The sequence below is a fragment of the Lissotriton helveticus genome, chromosome 1_1 (genome assembly GCF_964261635.1).
Source record: "Lissotriton helveticus chromosome 1_1, aLisHel1.1, whole genome shotgun sequence".
In the NCBI taxonomy this organism is placed as follows: Eukaryota; Metazoa; Chordata; class Amphibia; order Caudata; family Salamandridae; genus Lissotriton; species Lissotriton helveticus.
In genome coordinates, this window is record NC_136057.1 from 1,677,823,932 (window position 1) to 1,677,851,435 (window position 27,504).

At 45.3% G+C, this 27,504-nt stretch overlaps 1 protein-coding gene across 5 annotated transcripts; it reads left to right on the top strand.

The window, feature by feature from the left end:
* The first annotated feature begins 2,602 nt into the window (after positions 1–2,602).
* Positions 2,603–15,756, top strand: LOC144831019 (transcription factor Sp5-like). Of its 5 annotated transcripts, none has more exons than XM_078688960.1 (2): positions 2,603–2,810; positions 11,204–15,756. In XM_078688960.1, the coding sequence occupies exons 1-2, from the start codon at positions 2,757–2,759 to the stop codon at positions 12,185–12,187; spliced, it is 1,038 nt and encodes a 345-aa protein (XP_078545086.1). In that variant the 5' UTR covers positions 2,603–2,756; the 3' UTR covers positions 12,188–15,756. The 5 variants fall into 5 exon arrangements, with proteins under 5 accessions (XP_078545086.1, XP_078545088.1, XP_078545089.1 ...); XM_078688962.1 differs by having other exon boundaries at positions 2,703–2,810; positions 11,209–15,756; XM_078688963.1 differs by lacking the exon at positions 2,603–2,810 and adding an exon at positions 5,137–5,290.
* The last annotated feature ends 11,748 nt before the right edge of the window (positions 15,757–27,504 follow it).

Here is a 27,504-nt window from a genome sequence, read left to right on the forward strand (position 1 = left end):
ACTTCAGCCCCGTCTAAATTACAATTCCTGCTTGTGACCCTTTTGCCTGCTTGTGCTTGTTTTCGTGACCCTGTTGCCTGCTTGTGCCTCCGTGTGCCCCTGTTGCCTGCTTGTGCCTCCGTGTGCCCCTGTTGCCTGCTTGTGCCTCCGTGTGCCCCTGTTGCCTGCTTGCGCCTCCTTTTTCGTGCCCCTGTCGCCTGCTTGTGCCTCAGTTTTCGTGCCCCTGTCGCCTGCTTGTGCCTCCGTGTGCCCCTGTCGCCTGCATGTGCCTCCGTGTGCCCCTGTTGCCTGCTTGTGCCTCCGTGTGCCCCTGTTGCCTGCTTGTGCCTCCGTGTGCCCCTGTTGCCTGCTTGTGCCTCCGTGTGCCCCTGTTGCCTGCTTGTGCTGTGTGGGTGTGTGTGGAAGGCTCTGTGTGGGTGTGTGGAGGGCTCTGTGTGGCTGTGTGTGGGGGGGGCTTTGTGTGGCTGTGTGTGTGGGGGGCTCTGTGTGGCTGTGTGTGTGGGGGGCTCTGTGTGGCTGTGTGTGTGGGGGGCTCTGTGTGTGTTTGTGTGTGTCATTTGCGAGAGATAAAGCTAGTAGGATTGTAAATGACAATGCCATTTATTTATGTTAAAAAAAAACATAAATAAAAATAATGTCAAGAGCAATGCCAATAGCTCTAACTTTAACAAAGGCAAAACCATTGCATTGTAAATGCTTGTTTTTATTTCACATTGTGTTATTCTGATTTCATTCCAATTCAATTATGAGGATACTTTCGTTTTTTACACTTGACTCTCCAGTGGTAGTGATTGCAAGTAGAGGAGGCTAGTAGATAGATAGCGATTCAGATACTGCCTAAAACAGTACTGTCAAATCTATGACATTTCTGGAGATTATGGGAATCGGACACAGTTACCTCCTCGTCTCCTCACCATGCCTCCTACCCTCTCCCCCACCTCTTCCCTCCTTTCAGGCTTGGCTTGCCTCTATTTTTCCTTTCCTCTCTCCCCTGAATCTCTCTCTCCATCTGCCTGCTTTATTCTTCCTTGTGCCTATTCTCCGCTTAATGTCCCTCCCCGTCGCCCTTTGACATGACCCCCCTACCCTTCTACACGCCATGAATTAACCGATGTAACCTGGAATTGATGTACCTTTCGGATGTAACTTGTAATTGATGTACCTTCTATAACAATGTGTAACATGGAACCTATGTAACTCTCCTCATGTAAAGTGCTCTGATACCTCCGGGTCTAGCCAGCGCTATATAAAACTCAATAAATAAATTTAGAGGGCCATTTGGAATTGCCACACCATGTATATGCTTTGCTTCCCCAACACCCACAGTACCCAACACCCCAGCCCGCAAAGCCCAACTCCAATCCTACTGGCATCCGTGCGGCCCTCAGACACACCACAGACCATATTTTGTGGCCCTTGGGAAAATGTTTGTGAGTACCCATGGTTTTAAAGCTTTTTCCTGACCTTCGGCTTTTTCACCTGGAAGGGTAAAATATTGTGTCTTTCGTTCAGACGCTTCTGTACGATTCTGGGACTTTCGAGCACCAGATAAAATGGCTGACCCTATGCACGTCACTAAGAAAAATCCCTGGTTCAAGCTATTAAAATTCAGAAATTGTCACCTTGTCTCTCGACTTTGGAATTCGTTGATGAACTCAACATTATTGGAAGAGGAACACTCACTGTTTGGCTCGGCACTAAAGGCCCATTTGTGTTTTTTTAATGTTTCTTCAAGATTAGGTACAGACAACGCTCACTCAAGTGCAATACAAATGTAATCAATCAGTCATGCGTTCATCCATTCATCTATTTCCTTACTCACAAATCAATTCTTAAATAAAAGTATACCTACCTTCAGATATACCTTTGATCATTCATTCTCCCCAAACAGTCATTAATGTATTCACCCATTCATGCTTTTATTTATCCATTCACGCAAGAATCAATTCGATCATCCATATTAATTCCTGCATTCATGCAATCAGTCGGGTTGCCACCCCTCAGGTGGGAAGACATGGCGGCATTTTACAAATATATTGAAATAACGTATCATAACCCTTTCCCCGCCACCATCTCTCCATTGTACTACCCCGTCCTCACGCCGCCACTGCTGGGCGCACAGAGAAGTGATATTCCAGCAGTCGAGGCGCTCGCTGGAAAAAAAACATAATAGTAATGACAACTGATAAATCAGCGCGCCCCACCCCAAAAATATATTTGGCACACGTGATTTTTACTATTTAGATTGGAAAGCGGTGAGATGAGACGCTTCCGAGTTGGCATCAACTAAAGTAAAAAAAAAAGTGGGCGCTCAAATATATTTGTGGGTTTATTTCCAAGGAGCGAGGTGCGAGGTAGCGCGAGCGCAGAGGACTCCCTCTGCCGCCCGATCCATCTCGCAGCCCCCAAGCCAGCTCTTTCGCATATCAAGCAGCCCCCCGGCGGGGGGTCGCACCGTCTCCAGATAGAGGGAAAAAAACGCCAGATCCCCTTTGAAATAATTCAATCTATTTTAATGATTGGTTGCGCCATTCCGACTTCAAAGGGAGCCCCGGTCCTCACTCCTGATTGGCTGAGACGGGACCCCCCCTTTAAATTGTGCAAATAAGGGAGAAACAGAGGGGGAAAGTTCTTGGGCAGGGAGCGCATCTGGGCAGTGTGGCTTGGAGGCAGAGAGGAGAGGCGCTGCCCCGCAGGTGCCGGCTGCTGGGACCCACGTCTGTGCAAATGAAGCCTTAATTGTTGTGTGGACACTCATGGCGGCCATTGCCCAGCACAGAGCGGACCACCTTCTGCAGAGCTTTTTACAGGTCAGTGTGCACACAAAAGTAATTCAAACGCCCGGGGCGATCGGGAAATCACCCAAAACATACAGTCCCGGAAATACTTCTCTTCTATAGAATTTCATTGGTGACTGGTGTGTATTTTTATAGCGTCTGCTTGACCAAGTAGGTTTTTCCTTATTAATGCATTTTAGTTTTATATTTACATGTTCACGAGGGGCGAGATGGAGCGCAACCAGTTTATCCATATTCAATGCTTGAACCACTGTCAGCAGCTCGAAGACACTAAAATACACAGAGTGAGCCGCCCCGTTTCTTGACTAAGGTCATTGGGCGGTGGCCATATTCAACCAGCGGGGCCCTTTCTTAATTCAAGGCGAGGTGCGCTTCGTATCAGTGCGGTTGGCTCTATGTCCGAGCTGCACTGCGTTCCGGCCCGGGGAAGGGCGCTCGGTACAGTGGTTTATGGTGGACTTGGAAGCCTCGTGTAGCTGATTTCTCGACGCACTTTGCTACAATTGTTGAGTTAGTGCGTCCACTTCCGTACCTATGCTGTTACTCTAAAGAAGGTAGTAACATCTACAAGTGACAAGATTTCCTCATTTCCTCGCCCTCTTACAGTGTTCTACCTCAAGGCCCACAAAAAGAACATCTATAAATGGAATCAACGTTTTTTGTAATTTTAGAAGTGTACCTTTACGGACGCGTGTATTTTGCTGTGTTTCAGGGTTTGTCACGTGATGTGCTCTTGGGCTGTGTGAAAGCACTCTCTCGTGCTACGGGGATACCTGAAGAGCGCGCGGTGCTGGGTGCTCGGCCATGGTTATGTGACCAGAGCGAGCCGGGCAGCAGTCATTCATTTTCTGAGCGCGTCTTTTTTCATTTCCCTCTCAAAACAAATCACCTGTATTCTGTGGAGCTCACGTCTGAATATGTTATTATATCTGGTTTTAAATACCCCACGTTTCGGGTTTCTGGTGGTTTATTGTGACCCTTGCTACGCGCCCCTGCAGTATTGTAACCCCAGCGCTTAGAGGCGCACACGGAGCTGCGTAAACAGGATGCAGCCTGTTCAGTGGCTGATGCCTAAACTGAGTACACCTGGTGCTGGTCCGAAGAGCGATCGGAAACCCGGCTGCTCAGTAAAGGGGCAGCGCCAGGGTGCTGTGGAGTTGTTGGGCAGCGCCAGGGTGCTGTGGAGTTGTTGGCCAGGGTGCTGTGGAGTTGTTGGCCAGGGTGCTGTTGAGGTGTTGGGCAGCGCCAGGGTGCTGTGGAGTTGTTGGGCAGGGTGCTGTGGAGTTGTTGGCCAGGGTGCTGTTGAGGTGTTGGGCAGCACCAGGGTGCTGTGGAGTTGTTGGGCAGGGTGCTGTGGAGTTGTTGGCCAGGGTGCTGTTGAGGTGTTGGGCAGCGCCAGGTTGCTGTGGAGTTGTTGGGCAGCGCCAGGGTGCTGTGGAGTTGTTGGCCAGGGTGCTGTGGAGTTCTTGGGCAGCGCCAGGGTGCTGTGGGGTTGTAGTGCAGCGCCAGGGTGCTGTGGAGTTCTTGGGCAGTGCCAGGGTGCTGCGGAGTTCTTGGGCAGCGCCAGGGTGCTGGGGAGTTCTTGGGCAGCGCCAGGGTGCTGTGGAGTTGTTGGGCAGCGCCAGGGTGCTGTGGAGTTGTTGGCCAGGGTGCTGTGGAGTTCTTGGGCAGCGCCAGGGTGCTGTGGGGTTGTAGTGCAGCGCCAGGGTGCTGTGGAGTTCTTGGGCAGTGCCAGGGTGCTGCGGAGTTCTTGGGCAGCGCCAGGGTGCTGGGGAGTTCTTGGGCAGCGCCAGGGTGCTGTGGAGTTGTAGGGCAGAGCCAGGGTGCCGTGCAGTTGTTAGGCCGAAGGTCTTCTCAGGTTGCTGCACTTTGGATAGTAAATACGGCACTTCAAGAGCTGCACTTCTTAGCTGAAATGCTTGACAGCACCAGGGTGCGCCTCCTGATGGCCCGGCGCAGAGCAGAACACCAGTTTTCTTACGCTTGAGTTGTCTGAAGTTCAAACATATAACTGGGAACTTCTGCTAGTAAATGCACGAATGTCAGACAAAAGGCGGAAACAGAAAGGGAATCTCTGCTCACTGTTTCCGGCTTGTTAAGTCTAAAGTCCATGCATAACCCAGAGATGTATGTTTGTTCGATCCTTAGACACCTAAAGCGCAAACAAGGGCTGCAGAAACGGCCATTCTCTCAATTAAAAGCGACTCCAAGCGACTCCGCATTTCAGTGCAGTGTCTCAATGAGTCACTACTACTTGAGTACAAGGGTGACGTCAGCAGTGTGGGCGGTGCACCTCTCAAGGTTCAACAACCGTAGTGAGGAACATACATCTACATCTGTACATTTACAGCGGCGGCGCAGAGTTGACGTGCTCTGTAAAGAATGCAGGTGCCATGCAGTACTGCAGCAGTGCGTTTAGTTGGGCTGCCCCTCCCTTGTCAGCATGACTGCTGCACTGTGAAAGGGACAGCACAGGACTTCTGCACTGCCCGGTAGGAAAACAACAAAACCTCAGGTTTCAGAGACCCACGCTTGATATTTTATATTTCTTGAAAGTTACTGCATAGTTTGTTCCTACTTTTGATTCCATTTCTATGCATTTCTTAGCCTAAATATATGTATGTGTTCTACATTTCTGCTCCTATTAGTAATCATGGCAGATAGTTTGGACACCTTTCATTCAATCAGTACTTGCTCATTTGGAAACAATGCTTCGTCTGCTCGTGGTGTATTTGTTTGGATTTTTCAGTGACCGGTTTACTGACGTAAGAGAGAAAGCCTTAAGATCTGATTAGGTGGTCTGAGTTAATGACAAACGTTGTTTGGTAATCCAGTTATCAATAGTTCTTGTTTTTCCTTATCTTTTGCATGTGGTCCATGGAGATTGGAGGGTATTGTATGTATTGTGCTGTAATTGGTGGCGCATTGTATGCATTAAATTCTGGTTGGGGTGCATTGTATTTGCTGACACTGACTGAGACACGTTGTAAATGTATTGATATAGGCAATAGGTCCCAGTCAGAATATGGCCAACCAAAGGAGGCAGAGGGACTTGGAGGACTTACCACCCTCAGAACAGTGGCTCATCAGAAGGGTGGAACTTGTTTTTTCGCTTTCCTTCCGTCACAAGAGCTGGGTTACACTGTTTCGATTTCACTTAGTTTGCTGGTATGTTGGGAACATTTCAGAGAAATATGGGTCAGTTGTATCCCTTTCACTTGGAATGTGGTTCATTAGTGCTACATTTAGAACAGTGATGTTGTGTGCCACTCTGAGAATACAAGAGGATTCAGTGGAAAATGTTTCTCAGTGGATTCTCTTCAACCTCATCAAAATATCACTTCTTTCAAGAGTTAATTTCTATACTCCCTTTCAGCTAGCTGGTAGTGCAATTACGTGGAATTTAAATGTAGCTTTCCAAAGTATTTTCTTTATTTTAGCTTATTAATGATTACAAACGCAATTGATTGGGGTGGCGCTCACATTGTGGCTTCTCAAAGAGCGAAAAAATACGTGTATTGACGCCTTTTTAAAAGCTGGGTCCTGGCCAGAATAAAAGGTGTGCACTTTTATTCACACCCAAATGGATGAACCATAACGTTGTGTTTAAGAAGCTTTCATTGAGCCCTCACGCACCAGCGGAATGTGCGGCTCTTGCTTCACTATTGTTTTTGCAGACAGTTCTCCTTAGTTTATTAGCTGCCTACACGCGGGAACATAGAGCACCACTGCACACACTTAGGAGAAACGAGCATACAAGTCCCAGAATTCAGAGCTCTATGGATCGGGAAAAAAACAGGACGGACTAGCGGCCCATGACGCAAAGCCTGTTGGGAACCATGTCAAATTTTAGGAAGAATGAGGCCGAAGAGTACCGCAGGAGCGGACTTCACACCCGGAAGTATTGCCTGTTAGGCGAGCACCTGTTTGCATGATCACATCTTGGCCACACTAAAATGCGCCCTGGCGCTGCCTTGAAAATCAGAACGTGCACTGTGTTTTGGATACATTTGGCAATGTCGACCGAGTTCCCACCTGGATCAACACGAGCTTAGAGGCCAAGAGACCACGCCTCATGTGTGATGTAAAGCAGCCCTGGGTTGCCACTCTGCATGTTGAATTCTGGTACTTGCAGTTTTGTGTTTGACGTCATGCAGCGCGGACTCGCGGTCGCTCTACCTTTTCTTCTTACCTTTTCCTCCATCCCTACAAACTAGCGTTCAGCACGCCTCCCCTTTCAAGCCGCCGGGACGCATGTTTCTTTCGAATAAAAGTGCCAGGGTCCCATCAAACAGTTTCTAGGCGCAACAGGCATCTGGGGCGGGGCATTAGTTTCGTTTCACAGTTTGCTGTCACCTGACATCCTCGGAGGTCGAGAGGGGACACATGGAGCGCGGAATTTGTTTGGTGTGAAAATATTCATTGGTTCCCCCCTCCCTGCCTCCACTCAGTGGTTAATCCCTCGGCTTCCTGCCAGCCCCCTCCTCCCTGGAACAAGGAGCAGGTGATGCGCTCCGGTCCCAGCCAGGAGGGCTCGCACGGTGGGGGCTGCAGTGTGGACGACCCTGGTTTTCTTCCCTTTTTTTGAGGGAGAGGGGGCGCTCGAGGAAATGGTTGGCCCAATCCCAGACCCTTGGATAAAGCAGATGGATTGAAAGGTGTCTGCTTTCAATTCTGGACATGCCTGGAAACGCCGGAGTACGCGTCCAGGAGATGCAGGGGTTGTGGTCCGGGTTACTCTGTGATATGGTGAGTGCATCTGTTCCTCTCTGTACAGTTTATTCATTTAGTTTGTTCTATGGACCTTTCGTAGTGTGTGTGTGATGGCGGGCGGAGGGTGGCAATTTCGTGTACCTAAGGCTTGCTGAGTCCAGAGATGGCTGGGCGCACATTTAGTAATTTCCGGGGTCCACTGTACCTCCCCGGAGAGAGCTGAGGCAAAGATTACCACAAGATTCAAGAGAGATGAATTTTGTAGCAGCCAGTTGCAGCCAGGACGCCACAGTCCCCGAAGACAGGCATTGGTAAAGCCATTCATCAGTTGTGGAGTTAATAGCCTGCGATTTTTAGAAGAAAATCTTTTTGGGGCAAACATGCAATAGACACAATAACAAGTGTAAGTAATAAAAAGTAAAGTTTAAAAAACACACCGGCTCAACCTTAACAAAATCGAGAAGGGGGATTTTAAGTACCATTTCTTGAATGCACTAAGCTTATTTTCAAAGTTGTTAATGCTTTTGAGAAAATGTAAGGGTTATGTAATTTTTTTAAGGTTAGTAGACGCTTCTTGGAAGCTGAGAAGGTGGGGCTCGTTAATTATTACTTTAAAAAGTTACCTGACACTCCTCTCCGAAATGGCATGGGAGTAAATATTTGGAGGATTGATAAATGTATTTTATGGGGCTATAGTGAAAGTCTGACATGGATCTGGTTTGGATAGGCTGGATTTCTATCCAATATTCAGGAGAACTCAGGGACCTTGTAACAGATTTCCTTCTAGATTTCTTTTATGTAAATGTCCCAAGTGCAACTTAAAATATAACATGGATCGAGTCCATCCGATCCTACTGTTCAAAAAATGTCATTTCTGCTACTTATGAATAGGTTTGCTATCCGCATGTTTAATAATAATCCTAACTTTAAAACAACTGTTTCTGTAATGGACGCGGCGATCTTCAGACCCTTCAGTACTTAATCCTGCTCCCCAAAACTTTGGGATATAATGAAAGATCAGGGAGTATTTAAACTGCAGTTCTCCATGCTGTGACCGTGCGAGGTTCAGGGTATCATCAACTATGTAATTCCTTACTTTAGACATAATCACAAGGTGCTATGGGCGAAGGTAGGACTACGTATGGAGGTAGGGTTACTCCTACACCATGTTCCCAACTTTATTGGAAGTCACCAAGAATTTCTGAAGTAGACTTCTAAACCTTTCACAGTTGCGGGTTTTCAGGAGTCATCCAATGTAGAGCCATTTATTCAAACAGAGGACGCCAAACACTTGCAGTTATAAATTACAATGGTTAATAGTTTTTTTCTTCCATGGGGGAAATCATTTCCTCGTTGGGAAACCCATGAATGACACCCACACTAAATTTGGGTGGCAGGGTCCCTATCATTTTAGGCGATATACTCTCACCACTTTTTGAAGGTATCCATACACTGATTTACTCACACTTGAAATGACACCGTACTATTAGAATTTTAAGAGTGGGAAAATCCATTCTCAAAGGTAAAACTCAGCATTCTGATTTTGAGAATCAGAAGTGTGTGTGTGTGTGTGTGTGTGTGTGTGGTATTTCTAGGGTGCAAACCTAGCAGAAAGGCAGAGTAGCATTGGACCTGGTCAAAGATAAGCATAAAGTCAACAAGTAATAGGAGAGGATGCTGGGTTGTGGGTGGTTAATTAATTATGGTGTAGTGCTTTTTGAAAAGGTAGGTCTACAACTCTTTCCTAAACAGGAGCATCGAAGGGCGGTCCTGATGGATACAGGGATGCCGCTTCAGATCCTGCCTGCCTAGGTGGAAAAGGCCTGCTGTCATGTTTCTTTCTTTTTTTAAACTGCTTAGTCTTCCGACTGCTTGTGTCCTGGTTGCAGGTGTGCAGAGAGCTACCATAGATGGTGAGATCTTGCCTGCTAGATAAACAGGTGCTGGTCAGGATGGCTTTGTAAATGATGCAGCTGCCTTCGAAGATGGTGCAGCCGGCAAGGGGCACAATTGGAGTTGCATCAAGATGGGGTGATGATCTTGCTAATGAAAGTACTGTTCTGTGCATAGGCTAGGTGTATGCGAGCAAATAGCTTTGTAAATTAAGCCCTCAGTTTGAATAACAATCGACTTGCATGTAATAGTAGGTTTGAGGTCTAGGACAACTAGAAGCTTTTCTCAATACAGTCACCAGATAGCAGCATAATACACAAGATGTAGCTCTAGTATAGCTTTATGGAAGCAAATGTGTATGGTGAACCTCCATAACTGGAGTTTGGGTCCCTAAAAGCTCCAAGAGGTGTGGCAATGTAATACAGAGATACAGGAACATCTTGTGGTGCCTAGAAGGAAAGGATCGCTCCTGGGTTTCCATTTGCGCTGCGAGGCCTCCGGGTGGCTATGCGCTATATAAGTGCAATTTTTCATTTCATTTAATTTCATTCATTTGTCCGAAAGTAACCGTCAGCTTCTTTCTCTGGATCCTGGTACAAATAACCCTCAATTAAAAGTCAGATAAACAGGACTACAAATAAAAACCACAAAAGAACACCTGGCCTAGGTGAACTATTCTGGCATGGAACGAGCTTTGGTGGTGTAACCACAAGAACAATTGATGTTGAAAAGCCATTTTATAAACCATTAGTTTGGGTAATGTGCCCAACTTTGGAAGCCTCACATTGAGAAATGTATTAAGTTGTGGAGGTCAAGTCAGGAGTATTGTTTCCAGTTATCAGCTGTTTAAGAGTTCTGGACAAAGGAGGCTGTCTAGGTTTTAGGTTTATGTTTTTATTAAGTGCGCAAATACCCAAAGGTTTCCTGGCGCTGATACTGATATTGAATAAATCTGAGCCTAAATGGTTACAAGAAAAATATTTTGGGAGCTTTTCTAAAAGGCATCCGTGGGCTTTCTACTCTGAGTGAGATGGGCAGAGCATTCCTTGCTTTTGCTGTCACCACTGCGAGCGCTCTACCTCCTATCCTGGCTTTTCTGAGTTTAGGCACTTTAACTAGAAAAGCAGAGGTGGAGCGCAATGCTCGGATGGGGCTATCTTTGAAAGAGAGCCGAGATTTTCTATTTTATTTTTATTTTCTATTTTAAAAGTTTTATATACCGGTAGCTTGACCCGTAGGTATCGGAGCGCTTCACATACACACTGTAAAAACAGAAGGAAATTGCATTGCATAGTAGGAAATCAGTATGGAAGCAAAACAGAGATAAAAAAGTACAACATGAAAAATAGGTCAACATTGCAGGGGAGGGAGAGAAAACAATCGAAGGTAGCTAACACAGTCTGGTCACCAACTATCCTTGAATGTCAAGCGAGAGAGGAGTCCGCTCAGATAATTAAGTCTGGGTTAGTTGACGATGGTCAGGAAAGTATTTGTTAAGGAGATGGAGTTTCAGGTCCCTTTTGAAGCAGGAGAAGGAGAGGGGATGTAATGCTCAGCATGCTTCTCCATGTGCGCAGCTTTGTGGCAGTAGGAAAGAGACTTGAAAATGCATCTTTTCTCAATTGAGAGCCAATGAAGTGATCTCAGATGCTGAGATATGTGCTCTCTTTTTGGGATTTTGAGGATCAGCCTAGCTGCTGCATTCTGACTATGAATCTCTTCTTAAACCAAGATTAAAAAGACAATAGAACCTGCAAAATTACTTGAACTCACGTTTCTTTTCTGTTTCTTTGCACCAGGACAGAACCCCTAACTGCTCTCCGGAAGGTGTGCTTCAACCCTCTATTGCGTTCCTAGCTGCGACTTGCGGACAAGTTCGACCTGCTGCCCCCTCCATGGCGGAGTACGCGTCCATCACCTATGAGAACACTGGGGCCACAGCTGGGATGTTCCAGTTCTGGAGCAATGAGGGCCAGGGAAGTGTGAGTGCCCATGCTGTAGCATTTGGGCCACCAAAGGCCCAGTACTCTGGGGGGTACATTCAGCAGGTGGGCCCTCACGACCTGCCGTTGACACCGCCAGCTGATCCTACAGCCTACTCCTTTGAACTATCGCCAGTGAAAGTTCTGACCTCCCAAGTCCAAGCTGGGGCATCTTACCACCTCCAGGAGCCCCCTGGTACGCTACAAGACTACTCCACCTTCATGCAGAGCTCAGCAGGCCTTACACAGCGGCACTTCACTGCTGGGCACATGGAGGACTCCCACTGGTGGAACCTGCAGCAGACCAACCCTAACAATCTCCACTCTTTCCACTTGGGGAGACCCTTGGTCCTGGGACCACAACCCCAAATCACAGCCCTGCTGCAGAACTCCTCTAAGAACCTATTAAGTGCAGCCCGGCGATGTCGGCGGTGCAAGTGCCCCAATTGCCAGACTTCAACCGGCATGGAGGAGCCAGGCAAGAAGAAGCTCCATGTTTGCCACATGCCAGGCTGCAGCAAGGTCTACGGCAAGACATCACACCTGAAGGCCCACCTGCGTTGGCACGTTGGCGAGCGCCCCTTCGTCTGCAACTGGATCTTCTGCGGCAAGACCTTCACCCGCTCAGACGAGCTCCAGCGCCACCTGCGGACTCACACAGGTGAAAAAAGGTTCGGGTGCCAGGAGTGTGGGAAGCGGTTCATGCGCAGCGACCACTTGTCCAAGCACATAAAAACCCACCAGACCAAGAAGCCCAAGGGCTTGTTTAGCATCAGCCCAGAGAACATTAAGAAGGAATGACTTTGGGTGGAATGTGGCTTTCTGGTGGCTCAAAAGAAGCCATGACCGTTTTGGTGAGCATTCTGGAGAGGACCAATCGAAGGTGCACGTTGTGCCAACGTGATGCAGGGACATCCCTCCGGCAGCCATTGTGGCTTGGACTATTCACAAGTGATGAACATAGATATCTATTTATAAAAATCATGGAAGACATCTACGTTAACACGCACAGACTATTTTGTTTCCTCATCCACAGCCAATTTTATGTTCTGTTTATTATTTATGTTGCAGGAGTGGCTAGGCTTCCCAGACGTCTGACACCTTACATCTAGAAAATGTTAGTTTGTGATAAAAATGTTCACTGCTGCTAAAGAGTCCCCACACCCCCCACCGATCTGCACCTGGGGGTCAACTCAAATTTGGGACTTCTTCAGCTGCCAATACTGGCCGAGTAGGTGGTCCAGTGGCAGCCCCTTATTAAAATGACATTTGAGGTTAGGCGAGCCATATTTTCCAGTATACATTTTCACGGTTACTGTTTTGGTTATATTTTATGGTTATTTGCCTTTATAAGAGGATGGCTTGTGAGACCGAATTAACAACTCTCCGGCCTCAAATTACCTTTCCAATTTGTTCTGGTATTGATTCCCATGAAACTTGCTGTAGGCCTGCCTGCCCCACAGCACACTGGGAGAGACGGAAACTCGGGTAGACACACACTTTGATTCCAGGCTTTGGTCACGAGGTGCACAGCCTGGGCTGGTACTGGGTGCTTAGAGTAGCGCCGCAAAGCATGATGGGTCCAGGCAATCGGTTCCAAAGGCCAGGGAGGGAAATCTGCTCGTGCAGAGCACCTACCCCTGCACCTAACCAACATCTCATTATCTGGTAAAAATGTCTGAGGGAAGATTAGTGGGACCCAGAAAACCAACCCGCCGTGGAGGTGAACCAGTGTTTTGATTTAAATAATGGACAAAACGAGAAAAATAAGTAAACTTGCACATGCGTGTTGTGTAAAAATTCCTGCTTCCATTTTAGTTCTCGAGGATCTGCTTTTAGAAATTTGGAGGGGTGTCCATTTGTGTTATTGTAATTTCAGAATGTGTTAAAAGACCAGACTTTTGGTTTATTATAGACGCACGGGAGCAGGCTTTTATGGATTCAGACCGATAAAGGTTTTTCGGGAATTCGAGCTGATTTGAAGGGCAAAGACTAGGTACACATGCATATTGACTTTGTGAAGCTTTTTATGTGAGATAACCAAACAGACACAGGCAAGTTAATCTTTGTTTAAGGGCAAAATAGGAGCTTGAAAGATTCTGGTGGGAGAATTGGTGGACAGTTTGGTAAAGATCTGGGAGAAAAGTCGTCCCCTTCTCTATTGATCCCTCAGATGGTGAAAATGTTGAAACAATGCCATAAACTGATAAAAAGTGGGAAACATCTGAACAAAAATACAGGGCGATATAAGTGCGGGTTTGTACACTTTGCTTAAAAGACAAACAGCTGAAATTAGAACAACAAACCTGCATCCGATTGTAAAGTACCCACTTAAGCAGTTACATTTACCCCACGTTATGGAATGGAAGTAATCAATCCTTCTCCTAAAACTCCATAACCCAGATAAACAAAGTCTACCCCCATAGCCCAGATTTACCTTCAATTGGCCAAGTCACATGTGCAACCTCTCTATCTTTCCTAAAATGGTTGGAATCTCTCATACCAACATGTCCATTAAATCTGCGTAAGCTTGACAAAATCATACCTTGCAAAACCTTCAAATCACAGTATACTGGGTGAAGAAACCAATCCTGTTCTTCATATTTCCATGACCAATGAAATCGCCCAGAAGCAGCACAAATCTCCTACAATGGATCACCAGCCAGCAGTTTTAAAAAATCCATTGTGGTAAAATCCCTCACCATGCCCACCAATCTCTTGAAATGCATCATACCTCATTATTAAGTCTCCTTCAATCAGAGGGAGACACTCATTGCATCCTCTGTTATGAATACCGTCGCTACCCTCACCCTTATGTTTCGCGGTAATCAATAAAATAAGACGCCTACAACTCAAATCTTAAAATGAACGATTTGTCCACAATATGCTCAAATCTCAGGCACTTCTCACCCTCGGGTTATTTCACAATGGATAAAATCAGACCTCATCCTCCACTCTTCTTAAAATTAAGTAATGACTCACCCTCGCCTCACATCACGTGCAGTGGTAGAATCCCACATTTCACCATTGAACCTCCTTAGAAGGGATGCAAATGCCTAATTATCTCACCCTCAAATCAGTCCCCTCAGACTCAAAGGTTATGAAATGAATCCCCTAACGCCGCCCTCCTATAAAGCTGATGCACTCGACGAAGCCATACAGCCAATGATAACCTCTGTTTGGAATGGATGGAAGCACTCATCTGAAAGCTCCCTAAAGAGAAGAAAACCACTAGCCTCATTCTACACCAAATATACATTCACCAAAGCAGTTATCCTTCCCTCTCATCAGCACCACACCCGCTCGAGATGGTTAAACAGAGTGGCTCCTCCATAAGTTTCCCTAAAACGAATATACTCACCCCAGCCTCTAAATCCCACTGAACCACGTACATTCACAAATGACCCACGTGCACGTTTCAGCAAAGAAGGGGGGATGCTTTGAGTCAATGACATTACTTTTGTTCCTTTTTTGGAAATTGAGTAATGCGAATTGGTGACTGCTTAGCATTTAAATGCATAATAATGGCTACGTTTTAAGATCTTGGCTCAACTTTACTAGGTTGATTAGCCCACTTCAGCGGCGAGTCTCCCACCTTGCTCATCCTGTGTACTTCTGGTACCCTTGAGATAATATTCTGTCATTGATTTGGAACCCCTCAGCTTCAAGTATATTTTCACACATTGGGAGACACCCTCACATCTAGCAACACATGATTGTAACTTGTAACTTGTTCTCACTCATTGTGCATCAGTTTCACAACTTGTTACAGAAACCCACTGACCGGGCGCTAGCGTCAAACATGAGAGCATTGTCCTACTCATCCCCCAGGGAACTCGTCCTTCCCAGACCAGTCTCACTCACTGGCTGTAGCTCTCACTCCAAGGGTGCAAGCATCATGCCTTGGAGCTGAGTCTCACTAATTTGGTTTGGATTTTACACCATGGAGCACATTCTCACTCACTGGGAGGGAGTCTCACACCTCGGAATACCAGCTCCCTGATTTCGCATGAGCCTCATTCTTGGTCAATCTAGCGACCGCAATTCACTTTAACTGATCACTGTTTTGGGTGGCCATCTTTCCCTATTTAAACCCTCCACCGCTTTCAGATCGAACTGCATCTTTCCTGTTTTTATCTGATGAAAACAAGTCACGTATTTGAAGTTTGATTTAATGGTTGTTTTTTATTTTAAAACAATTGTGGAAGAATTTGATTATTTTTTTCTTGACTCTGACTTTTGCACAGTATTTAATGCACCTGCTTTTGTTCTGTAATATTTAAAGTGGGAACGAGTTTTCTGGGGGGTGGGGGGAAGGGAGGGGGATCCAACCGTGTTTAACTATAAACAATAAAAAAACTTCAAAATTTATGAGTTGAAATCGATCTATATAATTAAGTGGTGCTATGATTGTGACTGGAATGTAATCTGAGAAATATGTCATTTTGCCATTTCCTGTAACAAATATACCTCAAGAGTACACCACGTGAGAATGTACAGGGATTTAGAGGCTTGAAACAGAGCATTTGGTTTCTGGGGAACAAGACCTCCTATATGGGTCAATGATCCAAGAAAATAACTGGGGCTGTGCCAACTGTACTCATCCGGCCACATTACTCCTTGGTATATCATGAGTGCCAGCCCAAAAAAATGTTCCTTGTTCAGCATCCTGGCTGATATTTAAAAATGAAGGAGGCTAAGGCTGCAGCTAGAAGGACTGCTTGGGATCATGTCTTTTTGTGTGGCTTCAAAACTGTAAAAAAAAAAAAGTTATGTTTGCTGTAAAGTTTGAAATAAAGAAAAGGTAGATCCAGACCCATAACATTTCCCCATCCTCTTGCAGCAGCACCGTTGGCAATGCTTATGTCTCCAGCTCTTTCCTTAAGTAACGCGACAGTGCAGGAATGTCCATGGTATACAAGGCACTATACACTTATTTTGGCTGCCAGGATGAGACGCTGAAATGTCAATAATTTATTGGAACGTTTTCTGGAGCCAGTCAACTCGAGTTCTAATCTCCGCTTTAAGTGGCGCAAAATGAAAGCGAGCGCTGTATTTCCTTGTATCGCAATTCCCTCTTTGTTAGAATAATCTAGAAAGCAGCAACATGGTTATTTATTACAGCTGTGCATCTATAAAGTTCGATTAACTTTTTTCATAACCGATGTGTTACATTTTCCTGTGCAATTTTACACAGTTCATGATTCTGTATTTTAGAGTTACAGAATTCCAACACGTTGTTTTCAAGTAGATCAATGGTAACGTGTTTCTCTTTAATTGTTTTTTGTTGTATAATATCCCACAAATAAGTTCTTTTTTCTTCAGGGGAAAAGGTCAATTTAACATTACTTGAACATATTCTTAACTTAAGCAAAATAGTCAGCAAACCGTGCTTTTTGTTGAAAATTTGTTCAACTACATCTTTTTTATTGGATAAAACTGACAAGCAAGTATCTATTTTACTAATATCTGGCGAAACCATCAAATCCCTACCGCTCAAGCCTCCTCTGAATAGGGAAGGGTCTCCAACCTTTACTGTAAGAAGAGCTAATTATGTTCAATGAAAATCATCCTGAGCTGCTAGAACAAGTGACGTAAAAGTGAACACTCCATCCAAGAGAGTCAGCCGTGATCACATCAGTGAATTAGGCAGGGTTTCCAGCAGTAATATAAAAAAGGCTTTGACAGATTGAACTGAAATATTACATGGGTAGCACATACAAACCATAGCAGCAACCCCGGCACCAAGGTATACATTGGAGTGATATATCTATGCAACTCATAGCTTTAAGCACATTTTGAAAATTCAACTATTTTTCTACAGATAATGGGTTGTGAATAAAATCATTTTAATCTTGTACATGCTTTTTAATTTTGGAATACATATAATAATTCAACAAAGCAAAAGCTTTGATAGTCGTAGGCTGAGCTGCACACAGGTGAGCCACTCACAGGTAGCTCACAAGCTACTCATTGGAGACACCTGGAATAGGGTGACCGGATGTTATAAACGGAGCACGGAGACATGACACTGTCTCAAAAGTAGAACTACAATGTTGCGGTGACTGCAATATATATTATGTCTTCAGTGACAATGCTCACCAATTTTATCAAGCATTGGCAAAGCCAAAAGGTCTTTCTTCAGCATGCATGCAATTTTGATTTATTTGCAAATTATGGCAAAGCTACCAAATATAAAGAAGTGGTCGCGAAGCTCGGGAACTGAAGAACATCACTTTTCAGGTTACAGCACACATGATCAAAAAAGATGCCAATGGATGAAATGGACTGCCCCGATGCCCCAGGCAGTATGCTGTGGCAGGTGGAAGAAAACCATGAAAGAAACTAATAGACCAATGGATTAAGAGGGCTGATGAAAGGACCTCCATATAGGTTTATATGTATGTAGTTTTATAATCATGCACGGGGTTCTATAATCCCTGTATAAATGGCAGCCTCTAATTTCTTTATAATCAATAAACTTGACACATCCAGTCTGATTATAAAGAAAAAACGTCATAACTTGACTATAAGTTATGAAAGTAGAGTTCTGACTTCACAATAACAGCTGCCAGAGCCAGCAGCCAAGGTGAAAGGCAGGTCAGGTCACGGAGCATGATTACAGCAGTTGTTTGAAGCAACACAGGGGACATTGCATTTCTTTCTTCTGCTCTATTTTTATAGCTTACAATGACAAGCAGAGAGACTGTTTATTTTTTGCACTCCTTAATAGAGAAAAGCTAGATTCGTTCTGCATGTTTCTACTCACTCCGAGCTAAAACGGACTTGTAGTGAACTGTTTTGAATATCTGTTTGCAACAAACATCTAACCGGTTTTTGATGTATTTAATTTTGCACTAGAGGTTTTATTTTTATTCATGTTTCCTAACATGCTCGCTCTTTCATACGAAAGAGCTATGCACAAACTTTGTTTTAAGGAGAAAGGGGATGACGTGAACATGTATTACATGGGATAAAGTACCCCCTAATGTATATAAGGATATTGCAAGTCACCTAGCAGTTCCATAACCGTATAAACGAACTCTGCCTTCTGCCTCCTGCCTCATCCATATGGTTATAGAACTCCGGTGACTTGAAATAGCCTTATCATGTATGGCAGGGTGTACTTTATCCCTTATATATTTTTGGGGGGAAATAGGAGGCTGATGAACTGCTAAAGCTGTCTCTAGAGGTAAAAAGAGAGGCACTTAGACTACACGTTCAATATTTTAGTGGTAGTTACACATCCAGTATGGGCCAGATTATGAGAGAGGCTACTTCAGATGCCTTTAATCCATGAGATCAGGAATAATGTTTCTAGACAGTATCCCCGCATCTAAATGTGGAGTGGAATGGGGAATAACCACGCGTTTCAAGATTTACTGGTTCAGACTCTGTCCGGACTTTCCAACTTGGGGGGGGGGGGGGGGGGGGGGGGGGGGGAATTTGTCACAGATTCATAGCAGGTAGTAAATGCGAGCTGGAATCCAGTGCAAGGTCGGAAGAGCATCAGATGGAAAAGGAGCCTATGGATTGACAAGAGTGAGCGTACCTTACTGCCTAGTTGTGATATGGCCTGCCAATCGCGGATAGAGAACGTACATAGTGTCTCCTGGCTAACTTTTTCTAGAAATGTATTGACCACCATTGATTCTCCTTGGGAGCGTAAAAGACGATACCAGTTTCCTACCCCTCTTAACTTTGCTCTAAATAGGGCAGGTACGAGCAAAGTTGGACCAGAACTGGATGAGAGGCTGTGCTTATTCAGTAAATGTGAAATCTGTATATATTCAAAAAAGAAGAGCTTGCTCCCGCCTCTAAACCTAGCTTGGACCTCTAGCCAAGTGATCACTCAATCTCCCACTAAAATATGCCCCAGCTCTTTAAAACCACAAGTGTTCCAGGACCTTAAATGGCAGGTTTGTATTTGAGGCCCAAGCGTTTACATTCAGCTAGTTTAAAGTAATAAAACCCTGTGGAGCAAGTCTGTTTTGAATAAAAGGTTTGAAGTCTAAACGAGTAGTCCTGCAAAGTCTTATACCGAGTTTCTGTGGGGAGCTTAGCTGTTTTTAAAAATGCCGGGATCTGTGAGCCAGCCTCCTGCACCATTTTGTCCAAAAGGAAATTATCAGCTGATCCCTTTGAGTCAAGTAAATGGGCTGTAAGATCTAAAATGGCAGCTTCATAATACGTATGAGCTTGCGGAAGTGCAAGCCGACCCGGATTAATATTGAGTTAACACCAGGAGTTTTACCCTTGGTGTCTTCTTACTCCAAACAAAACTTTCTAAACATCGTTTCTAACTCTTTAAAATAAATCAAATTGATTTTTATAGGAATGTTAGTGAAAAGAAAAACAAGTGAAGGTAGAATGGACATCTTTATAAGGGCCACATGGCCTATCAATTTGAGGGGTAATCACAACCACTCTTCTAGCAATTTAAAAATGTTGTTCTGCTTAGCTTCATAGTTTCGTTTATAAAGTTCCCAGTATTTATTAGTAACATACATCCCTAAATATCGGTTTGGGTTAGGATCAAGGGCTTGTTGCCTTACATTTTCGGGGAGAAAGTCACTCGTATTGATAATTAAAATCTCAGTCTTGCTATGATTAATTTTCTACCCTCCAATATGTTCGAATTGTCCAAATTCTGCCAATTTTAGCTCTATATTCTGTCTTCCTAAGCTAAGATAGAGGATGATGTCATCCGCAAATAGCTTTAGTTTTGCCATTCCTAGAATTGGTGCTTAATCGCCATATTGTTTTGAATTTTGGTGGCTAGGGGTTCAATAAAAAAGTATAAACCACGGGGGGGGGGGAAAGAGTGCACCCTTGCCTAGTCCCCCCGGTTCACATTGACTATTCCTGCTAGGTTAGAATAAAAACCTGTGCCCCTTGATAAATATGCCATAACATTTTTGTAACCTGGGGGGAACCCCACACATGCCCAGATCGTAGAAAAGAGCGTCCCCATTGAAGAGTGTTGAGGAACAATGTTATCCAATGGGGGATAGGGGGCCTCTGGTTGGTGGCTGCTGGCAAGCAGGCCACTAGGTTGTGGGAACTGACCTCCTGGACTTTAGCTCGGGGCAAATGAGGAAACAACTTAACACCAGAGGTGAACCCTCAGCGGCACTACAGCGGCCGGGTGCAGGGTGCTATTTCGACGTCAGATGCCCTGTTGTTTCCAAAGGAGAACCTCCATTTACAAAAGCACTGCAGGTAGGGCGACAAAGGACTTCTGAGTACAACCGCCACCCAGAGTTCACGGGAGAAGCTGTCTTGGAAGTGAAGGCAGGCAGGTCCTCCGGGGTTTTTGAGGTTGCTGGCTGCAGGACACACCAGGATTTCTCTGGAGCAGGTTCAAGGGGGAGACAGGCCTGTAGGGCTGGGGCCAAGTCAGTGGGTGTCTTTCTCTTGTTAGCTGCTGCACGGCTGTTCGGTTCTTCTTCTTCTTTTCTTCTTGTTTCTAGTCTGGATCTGAGGAATCAAGGTTCAGGGATGCCCCTAAATACTGGATTTAGGGGTGTTACAGGTAGGTAAAGGCAGGTACCAATGGGTCCCTTCCCTGGAGTGGGTACACCCCCTATTATTCCACCTTCCAGTGGGAGGGGGGCATGTGCCTGTCCATGGTTCAAGATGGCGTGGACTGTGAGTTGTGCTTCACCTCACCTTCCCCACCTGAGGGGTGGAGTTGGCAGAGGTGGGCACACCTCTCTTCTTCACTTGTTTTTCCCGCAGGTTCACCTGCCCAAAGTGGGGGTCAGAACCAGTGGGGACCAGTTGCTGAAAGCAGCATTTGGCCTGGGGAAGCTCACAAAGGCGGCCAGCCATTGAAGCTTCCCTTTCATGAACCCTGCCCATCCTGATGGAGAAGGCTTGACACCTCGTCCCAGGATGTGCATTGTTTCAGGCCCCAGAGAGCAGCAGGCTCTCGAACCAGGGGTCCAGTAAAATGTCTGGTTGTGGCAGCTCAAAGCAAGCACTCAGCCTGGACACTAGTGGTGGGTTAGTTTTCATGGGGCATCTCTAAGATGTCCTCTGTGTGCATTTTTCATTAAATCCCACACTGGCATCAGTGTGGGTTTAATGTGCTGAGAAGTTTGATACCAAACTTCTCAGTTTTCAGTGTAGCCATTATGGTGCTGTGGAGTTCGTAATGACAAGCTCCCAGAACCATATTCTCTAAATGGCAGCACTGCACTTACAATGTCTACGAATGGACTTGGACACTGTAGAGCACAGCTTTCCAAACTTTTCATGTTGGTGACACACTTTTTAGACAATCTTTTTTTTTTTGTGACACGGTAATGAGAGCGAGCCCGAATCTCCTAATGGGGGTTTGGGCCGGTTTTTCCGCCCCCCCAACAATTTTTGAAAAATAGTGGGCAAATGGTGCATTTTCAAGCAAATTTGAGAATGCAGGAAGGTTAATAAAGAAATTGTGAATCTGATCTAACAAAGACAGTGACTGGCAAAAATGGGTGTAAGAAAGGTTAGGTTTGTGCCTGAAAGAAGAATATAATCATGCACACTACAGGTACTGAGCTGCAGAAAACACAACACATGAACCGCTAAAAATGTTTTTCAGCTCTTGCTCTTTCTCACAGGTGGCCTTGGCTATATGTTCCCACCATCACTGATCTAATACTAATGGAAAAATAATCTTTACTGTTCAAATTTCTCATGACTAAACAGTACTGGCCCTACCCCCTATATCTCCCCCTTTTCATTCTCCTCCTCACCCTCCTGCCCATTCCACTTTGGCTATGTACACCTACCTTTTTGCTATCTCCTTTCCACTTCTTGCTAGGGGGTGCACCATGATTAACCCCACCATAGATGCTCTGTTCAATACTCCACAACATATCCTCCCCAACCCATCTCTTTCGTACCCTAACCCTCTTTCTGCTTACTTTTCTGTGTTACTGTTTTGCATTTCTTGGAGTCTATTTTTCTTTCTCACTTTTCATTGACGCTAAATGTGCTTTAAAACACTTGGCTTTCGCTGCTCTCTTTGTTTCTGTGCATCTCACATTGATTTTCCCGAACTCGACATGGCGTGGTCCACCTCTCCTTTGTCGCTCAGCCCACACCCACTCATGGAGGTCTGGTTTTGTCAAAGATTAGCAGGTGCTATTTGGGGTCAGCACAGACCATAGCCAGCCGCTTTTGTCCATGACCACAATTTAATGAAGGATGGGATACTGTTGAGTCCCTGAGTACAGCAGTCCATTGGAAAGCGGGTGCTCCCAGACGCACCATATGGGTGTTACACATCAACCCAGGCTCCGAGGCGCTATTCCAAAGATGTTCAGGGTTTGTGTTAAAGTTGCTAGGGGAGGTAGGCAGCCTGGAAGCCCTGCCAGGCAGGTGGCTGTTTCACCATGGGGCGTCGTCGAGTGACTGGTGATGAAGGCCTCCCCTCATAATAGGTAATAAATTATGCCTACTGTAAATGAAAAGCGCACCCGGGTTTTACAGTTTATATTGGCTTAGAAAAAATTTACTTTCAAATTTGACCTTTAAGTATGTAAAACGTCAAAAAGCATGTGTTGCACACACCATACTCCGCAAAAGACACAATAACACGAAGAATGCACAGAGCACTTTAAACATATCACTTTTACCAGGCCTTCGAATAATGCCAATTGATGCATGGCAGTTAAAAACACGTTAATCAGAGTTGACTCAACACTTCTGCCTGTAAATCCCTGTAGCCACCGCCTATATCAGCAAAACTTATGAAGCTAGCGGCCTGTGTGCAGCTTGTGACAGCCCTACCTCAGTAATTGTTAGCACACTATCAACTCCCTGCCCTCCTCCCATCTTCCTCACACCTCTTGCAATTACATCACAACGACCCCAGCCCCCACAACAATCAGTTTTTTTCTGCAGTCCCAGTCATTCGATTATGGCCAGCAATGCATGTGACCCTCTGCAGGCCCTCTCCCCCGCCCCTGCCTCTTCCACAGTGAACTGCTTCTCCACACTATATTGTCTCCGCTTCTCCAGCATGCAAGTGACCATTTTTTCATGCAGCTTCACATTATTAAAAGCAGCTGAAACGGTCTCTTGCATGATTTGTGAAATGGGTGCGCTTCACAATTCAGGTGCACGCTCGGAGAAGTTACAGTGCATGCGCACATCTTACAGGGATCACTGCTGGTGTCATCCCGCGACACACCCACCGTTTGCAGGCGACACAATTGGGTGTCGAGACACAGAGTTTGGAAAGCACTGCTGTAGAGGTACAGGTCTCATGCACCTGTACCCTCACCACTGGTGTAGTGCACCCAGCTAGAGCGGTGACTGATCTGTGCCAGGGCAGTGTGTTGTAGGCATGGCACACAGGGATGTGTGCCATGTCGACTCTTCACTTTGTTCTGCACCAAAACGCGCAGCCTGCAAAGGCAGTGTGTGAGTGAGATGATACAGGCCCTCTAAGGGCGGCACAATAAGTGCTGCAGCCCTTAGAGGCCTTCTCTGGTCACAGTGCCCTGTGTACCTGTGGTACCATTTACCAGGAGCTGACCTATGGCCAGAGATGCCTATTGGTTTTGTTTTGGGGAAAGAACACAGGCCCGGAGAATTTGATTGGAAGGGGCCCAGGGCACATCCAAGTCAAAATGCATCCGGAGTCTGGCAAAAAGTGGGGGAGGGTTACTGCAACAGAACCCCACTTTCCTAAACACTTCCATAGATTAATCGGTCCATAAGAATTCATATCCCTAGGATTTTCCCCCTTCTTTAGAAAACGGACAAAATGGTTTCTTTAAACGCTGTGGGGACCAAGCCACCTGCTTTGACATAATTAAAAATCTCAACCAGAAAGGGTGTTAATTCGTTAGAAAATACCTCATAAGATTCTATTGGTAGTCTGTCGTTGCCACATGCTTTTCCTCCTGCCATTGTGGCAAGGGCTGCCAGAATTTCTGCTACTTAGATATCACCCTGAATCTTCTCAACCTGGATGTTCGATAAATATTGGAGATCAACATTCTCAAAATATTATTGCATTTCCTGTTGCCCGACTGCATATTTGGTAGCATACAGTTGATTATAGTGCTCCAAGAACACTTTGTCAATCTTATCCTTATCTGTCAGCGGGACTCCTGTATCAGGATCTAATAAGTCAGTGATTAGAGCGGCTACCTGTTTTACCTTAGTTGACCAGGCTAGCAGTTTACCTCTCATTTAGCTTTCTTTGTAGGCTTGCTGCTGGAATGTCCAGGAGCTATTCATCTCTTCTATGAGGAAAAATTCTCTTTGCACCTTTTTTGCTTTGTCAAGCTGGCCCCCAAGTGTCTCTTTCCCCCGTAGAGAGGCAATCTCTGCAGCAAAGCAGTATCTACTCCCAACTGAAGTTTGGCTATATGTGTCCTCCGATTTCCGGACTGTGCGGCCATAAAGGCCACCATCTGCCCACGAACTGAAGCCTTAAAGGTCCCCATTCTGAAAAAAGTTCTGCTGTACCCTTATTAACCTTAAAGAATTCTTGTACCCATTCTCTTGTGTCCATTAACTATTTGAGAGAAGGAGTTGATCCATCCGCCACCTGGATCATATCCTCCTGACCTCCTCTATTTCTCTATCTAGTTCAACCAACGAATGGTCTGAAAATGAATTGACCCCCATTTCAGATCGAGGGGGGAGGCTGATTGGAATTGTCAGGAGTAACAGATATATTCCAATCCTTCCTGATGGGCTCTGCACCAGGGGTCAATTAACTGATGATCTTGTGTAATGACATCTATTAGTTTTTTTGTCTTTGGCTTCAGCTGGTTTTTATTTTTATTTTAAGTGTCCTTTGTCAAATCTTGAATATAGTTGAAGTCCCCTCCAAAAATAATCTGTCCCGAAGCCCCTTTAAGAATCTCAATAATCCTCACTATAGGTGTAGGGTCATCAGTAATTGGTCCATAGTAATTGACACAATTTAGAGTATTCCCATTTAGATTCACCATGACCCATAGCCATTGCCCATGAGGATCCCTCTGAATTTGGACAAACTCCCAATCCAGCCCCCGACTAAAATAGGTAGCGACCCCCTGATTGCCAGCCCTGAAACTTTTGAAAAAGATTTAGGGATAAAGAGTTTTGGAGCATTTGTTTTGAGGTGGGTTTCTTGAAGAAAAATAACTTGTGGTGAAAAAGAAGCTAGCCATCTTATTATCCCTCCGTACTGTTTGTTCAATACTCTGTTTACATTGACCAAAATTATCCGATATTTAGTACCCAGCTCTATAATTAATGCCTACATGCATCGGTTATCGATTCAATAACCTATTTTCCCACCACCTCACCTCTGAGTCTGCTCATTTTTTCCTTTTTTTGCACTACAACCCCAAACTTTCCCACACCTTGCCCTCCCTTGGAGATGGGCAAGGACCCCCGAGCCCCATCGCCTCCCTTCCAAGTAGCTTTTATGGGGTGCCTTGGCGATGCACCCTGAGTCACACCCCACACACCGTTTTGACCCTTCACATTTTATTTAGTGATACCATTCTATTTTACGGAAGAGATCTCTCCCAGCAGGTCCTGGGCTTCCTCTATATTCGCAAACATGTGAAACTTGCCTCTCACTAGCACCCTTAGCTTTGACTGCTGAGCTATTGAAACATGAGTGCCCTGTGCCTTGAAAAGATATAACAATTTAATAAACTCTTTTCGCCGCCGCCACACACTGCTGCCAAACTGCAGGAAAGCTCACCTCTTCCTCTCTCCCATGGACATGCCGCTTCAAAGGCATTTCACCAGCTCACCTGCCGAAAGCATTACTCGTTAACTCCACCGCCGCCCTTAGCCGTCAGCATCTGTTCACCACTGGAGCCAGGAAGGAGGCGCGGAATCCAGCTCCCGGTAATACTCGACCGGACCTCGAATATGCCGCCTGTGAGAGACCTTACGACCTCGTCGCCGCTGTGCCGTTCATTCGAGGTGAGAGTGGTCTGAAAGCTGGGGGAGGAGCAACTGTCACTAGCAGCTACGCGCGGACCTTAAGAGCGGGCAGTTTCAAACGAATGGCCTTTCTATCACGTTGAATGGAATACTACACCCCCAAAGCTCTTTATAACATATGCCCGGTACTTGAGAATAGATGTTTGCGTTGTCAGACAGCAGGCGAGGGAGGCTGGCTACACATTTTTTTACTTGCCCAAGGATAGGGCAATTTTGGGAAAGGATTTTTTCGGCTTTAAGCCGGGAAGTTCAGAAAAGACTGGATCCTGAGGCAGATGTAGCACTTTTTGGCATCACTAGTCAGAGAGTAAACCTTGCAATTTCAAGAGGGAAGGAGACATTTACAGCAATTGCCTCCCTAGTAGCACACTCTTTGATACTTCAGAATTGGAGGTCCTTAAAAATACCTACCTATTCAAAATAGCTAAATAAAATGATACGCACAAGGAAATTCGAAGAAGCATATGCGAAGAGAGAGGGGGGCTACTAAAAGATTCGCTGCTGTTTAGAAATATATGGAGAGGTTAGAGATCATTCAGGAAAAAAATGGCCATAATGCATTTTTGAAGCTTTTTTCAGAGCAAAGGAGGGGGGGATGCATTACCAATGCACTTTCAATATTATTAGGACTAGAAAGCAGTGCATTAAATTGGCCTGGCTCTACTTTGGCGGGCCTGCATTGATGAGTAGCCGCCAGCATCATGTTTAGAGGCGACAATAGGCACATTGCACTTTATGGGAAGTCTATGCAGATTTTGACTGTAATGACATATAGTTGTTAAACGTTGCATGGTGCACTTTATATATATTTGCTCTATTTAAATTTGATATACTCATAGGGACGTGTAGTTATTAGTTTACTGTATTATTGTGTGCATGGTCTAATAAAAAGATACACAATGGGAAATTGGCAGAAGCATATCCTAAAACAGTTGGTGCCAGTAAAAGATCTATGGGAATTTATGGTGAAGCCAGAGATTATTCAGCAAAGTTGGGCTGTAAGGCAATGAGAAGTTTTTATTAAGATAAATTGCACTTTAACACTGCACTTTAGTATTATTAGGGTTACTAAGCACCACATTTTATAAGATTGCAACTGTTGCACTTTAGAAAATAGAATTTCTCCATAGAATAGAATGTGTGTTAGCTTTGTTCGC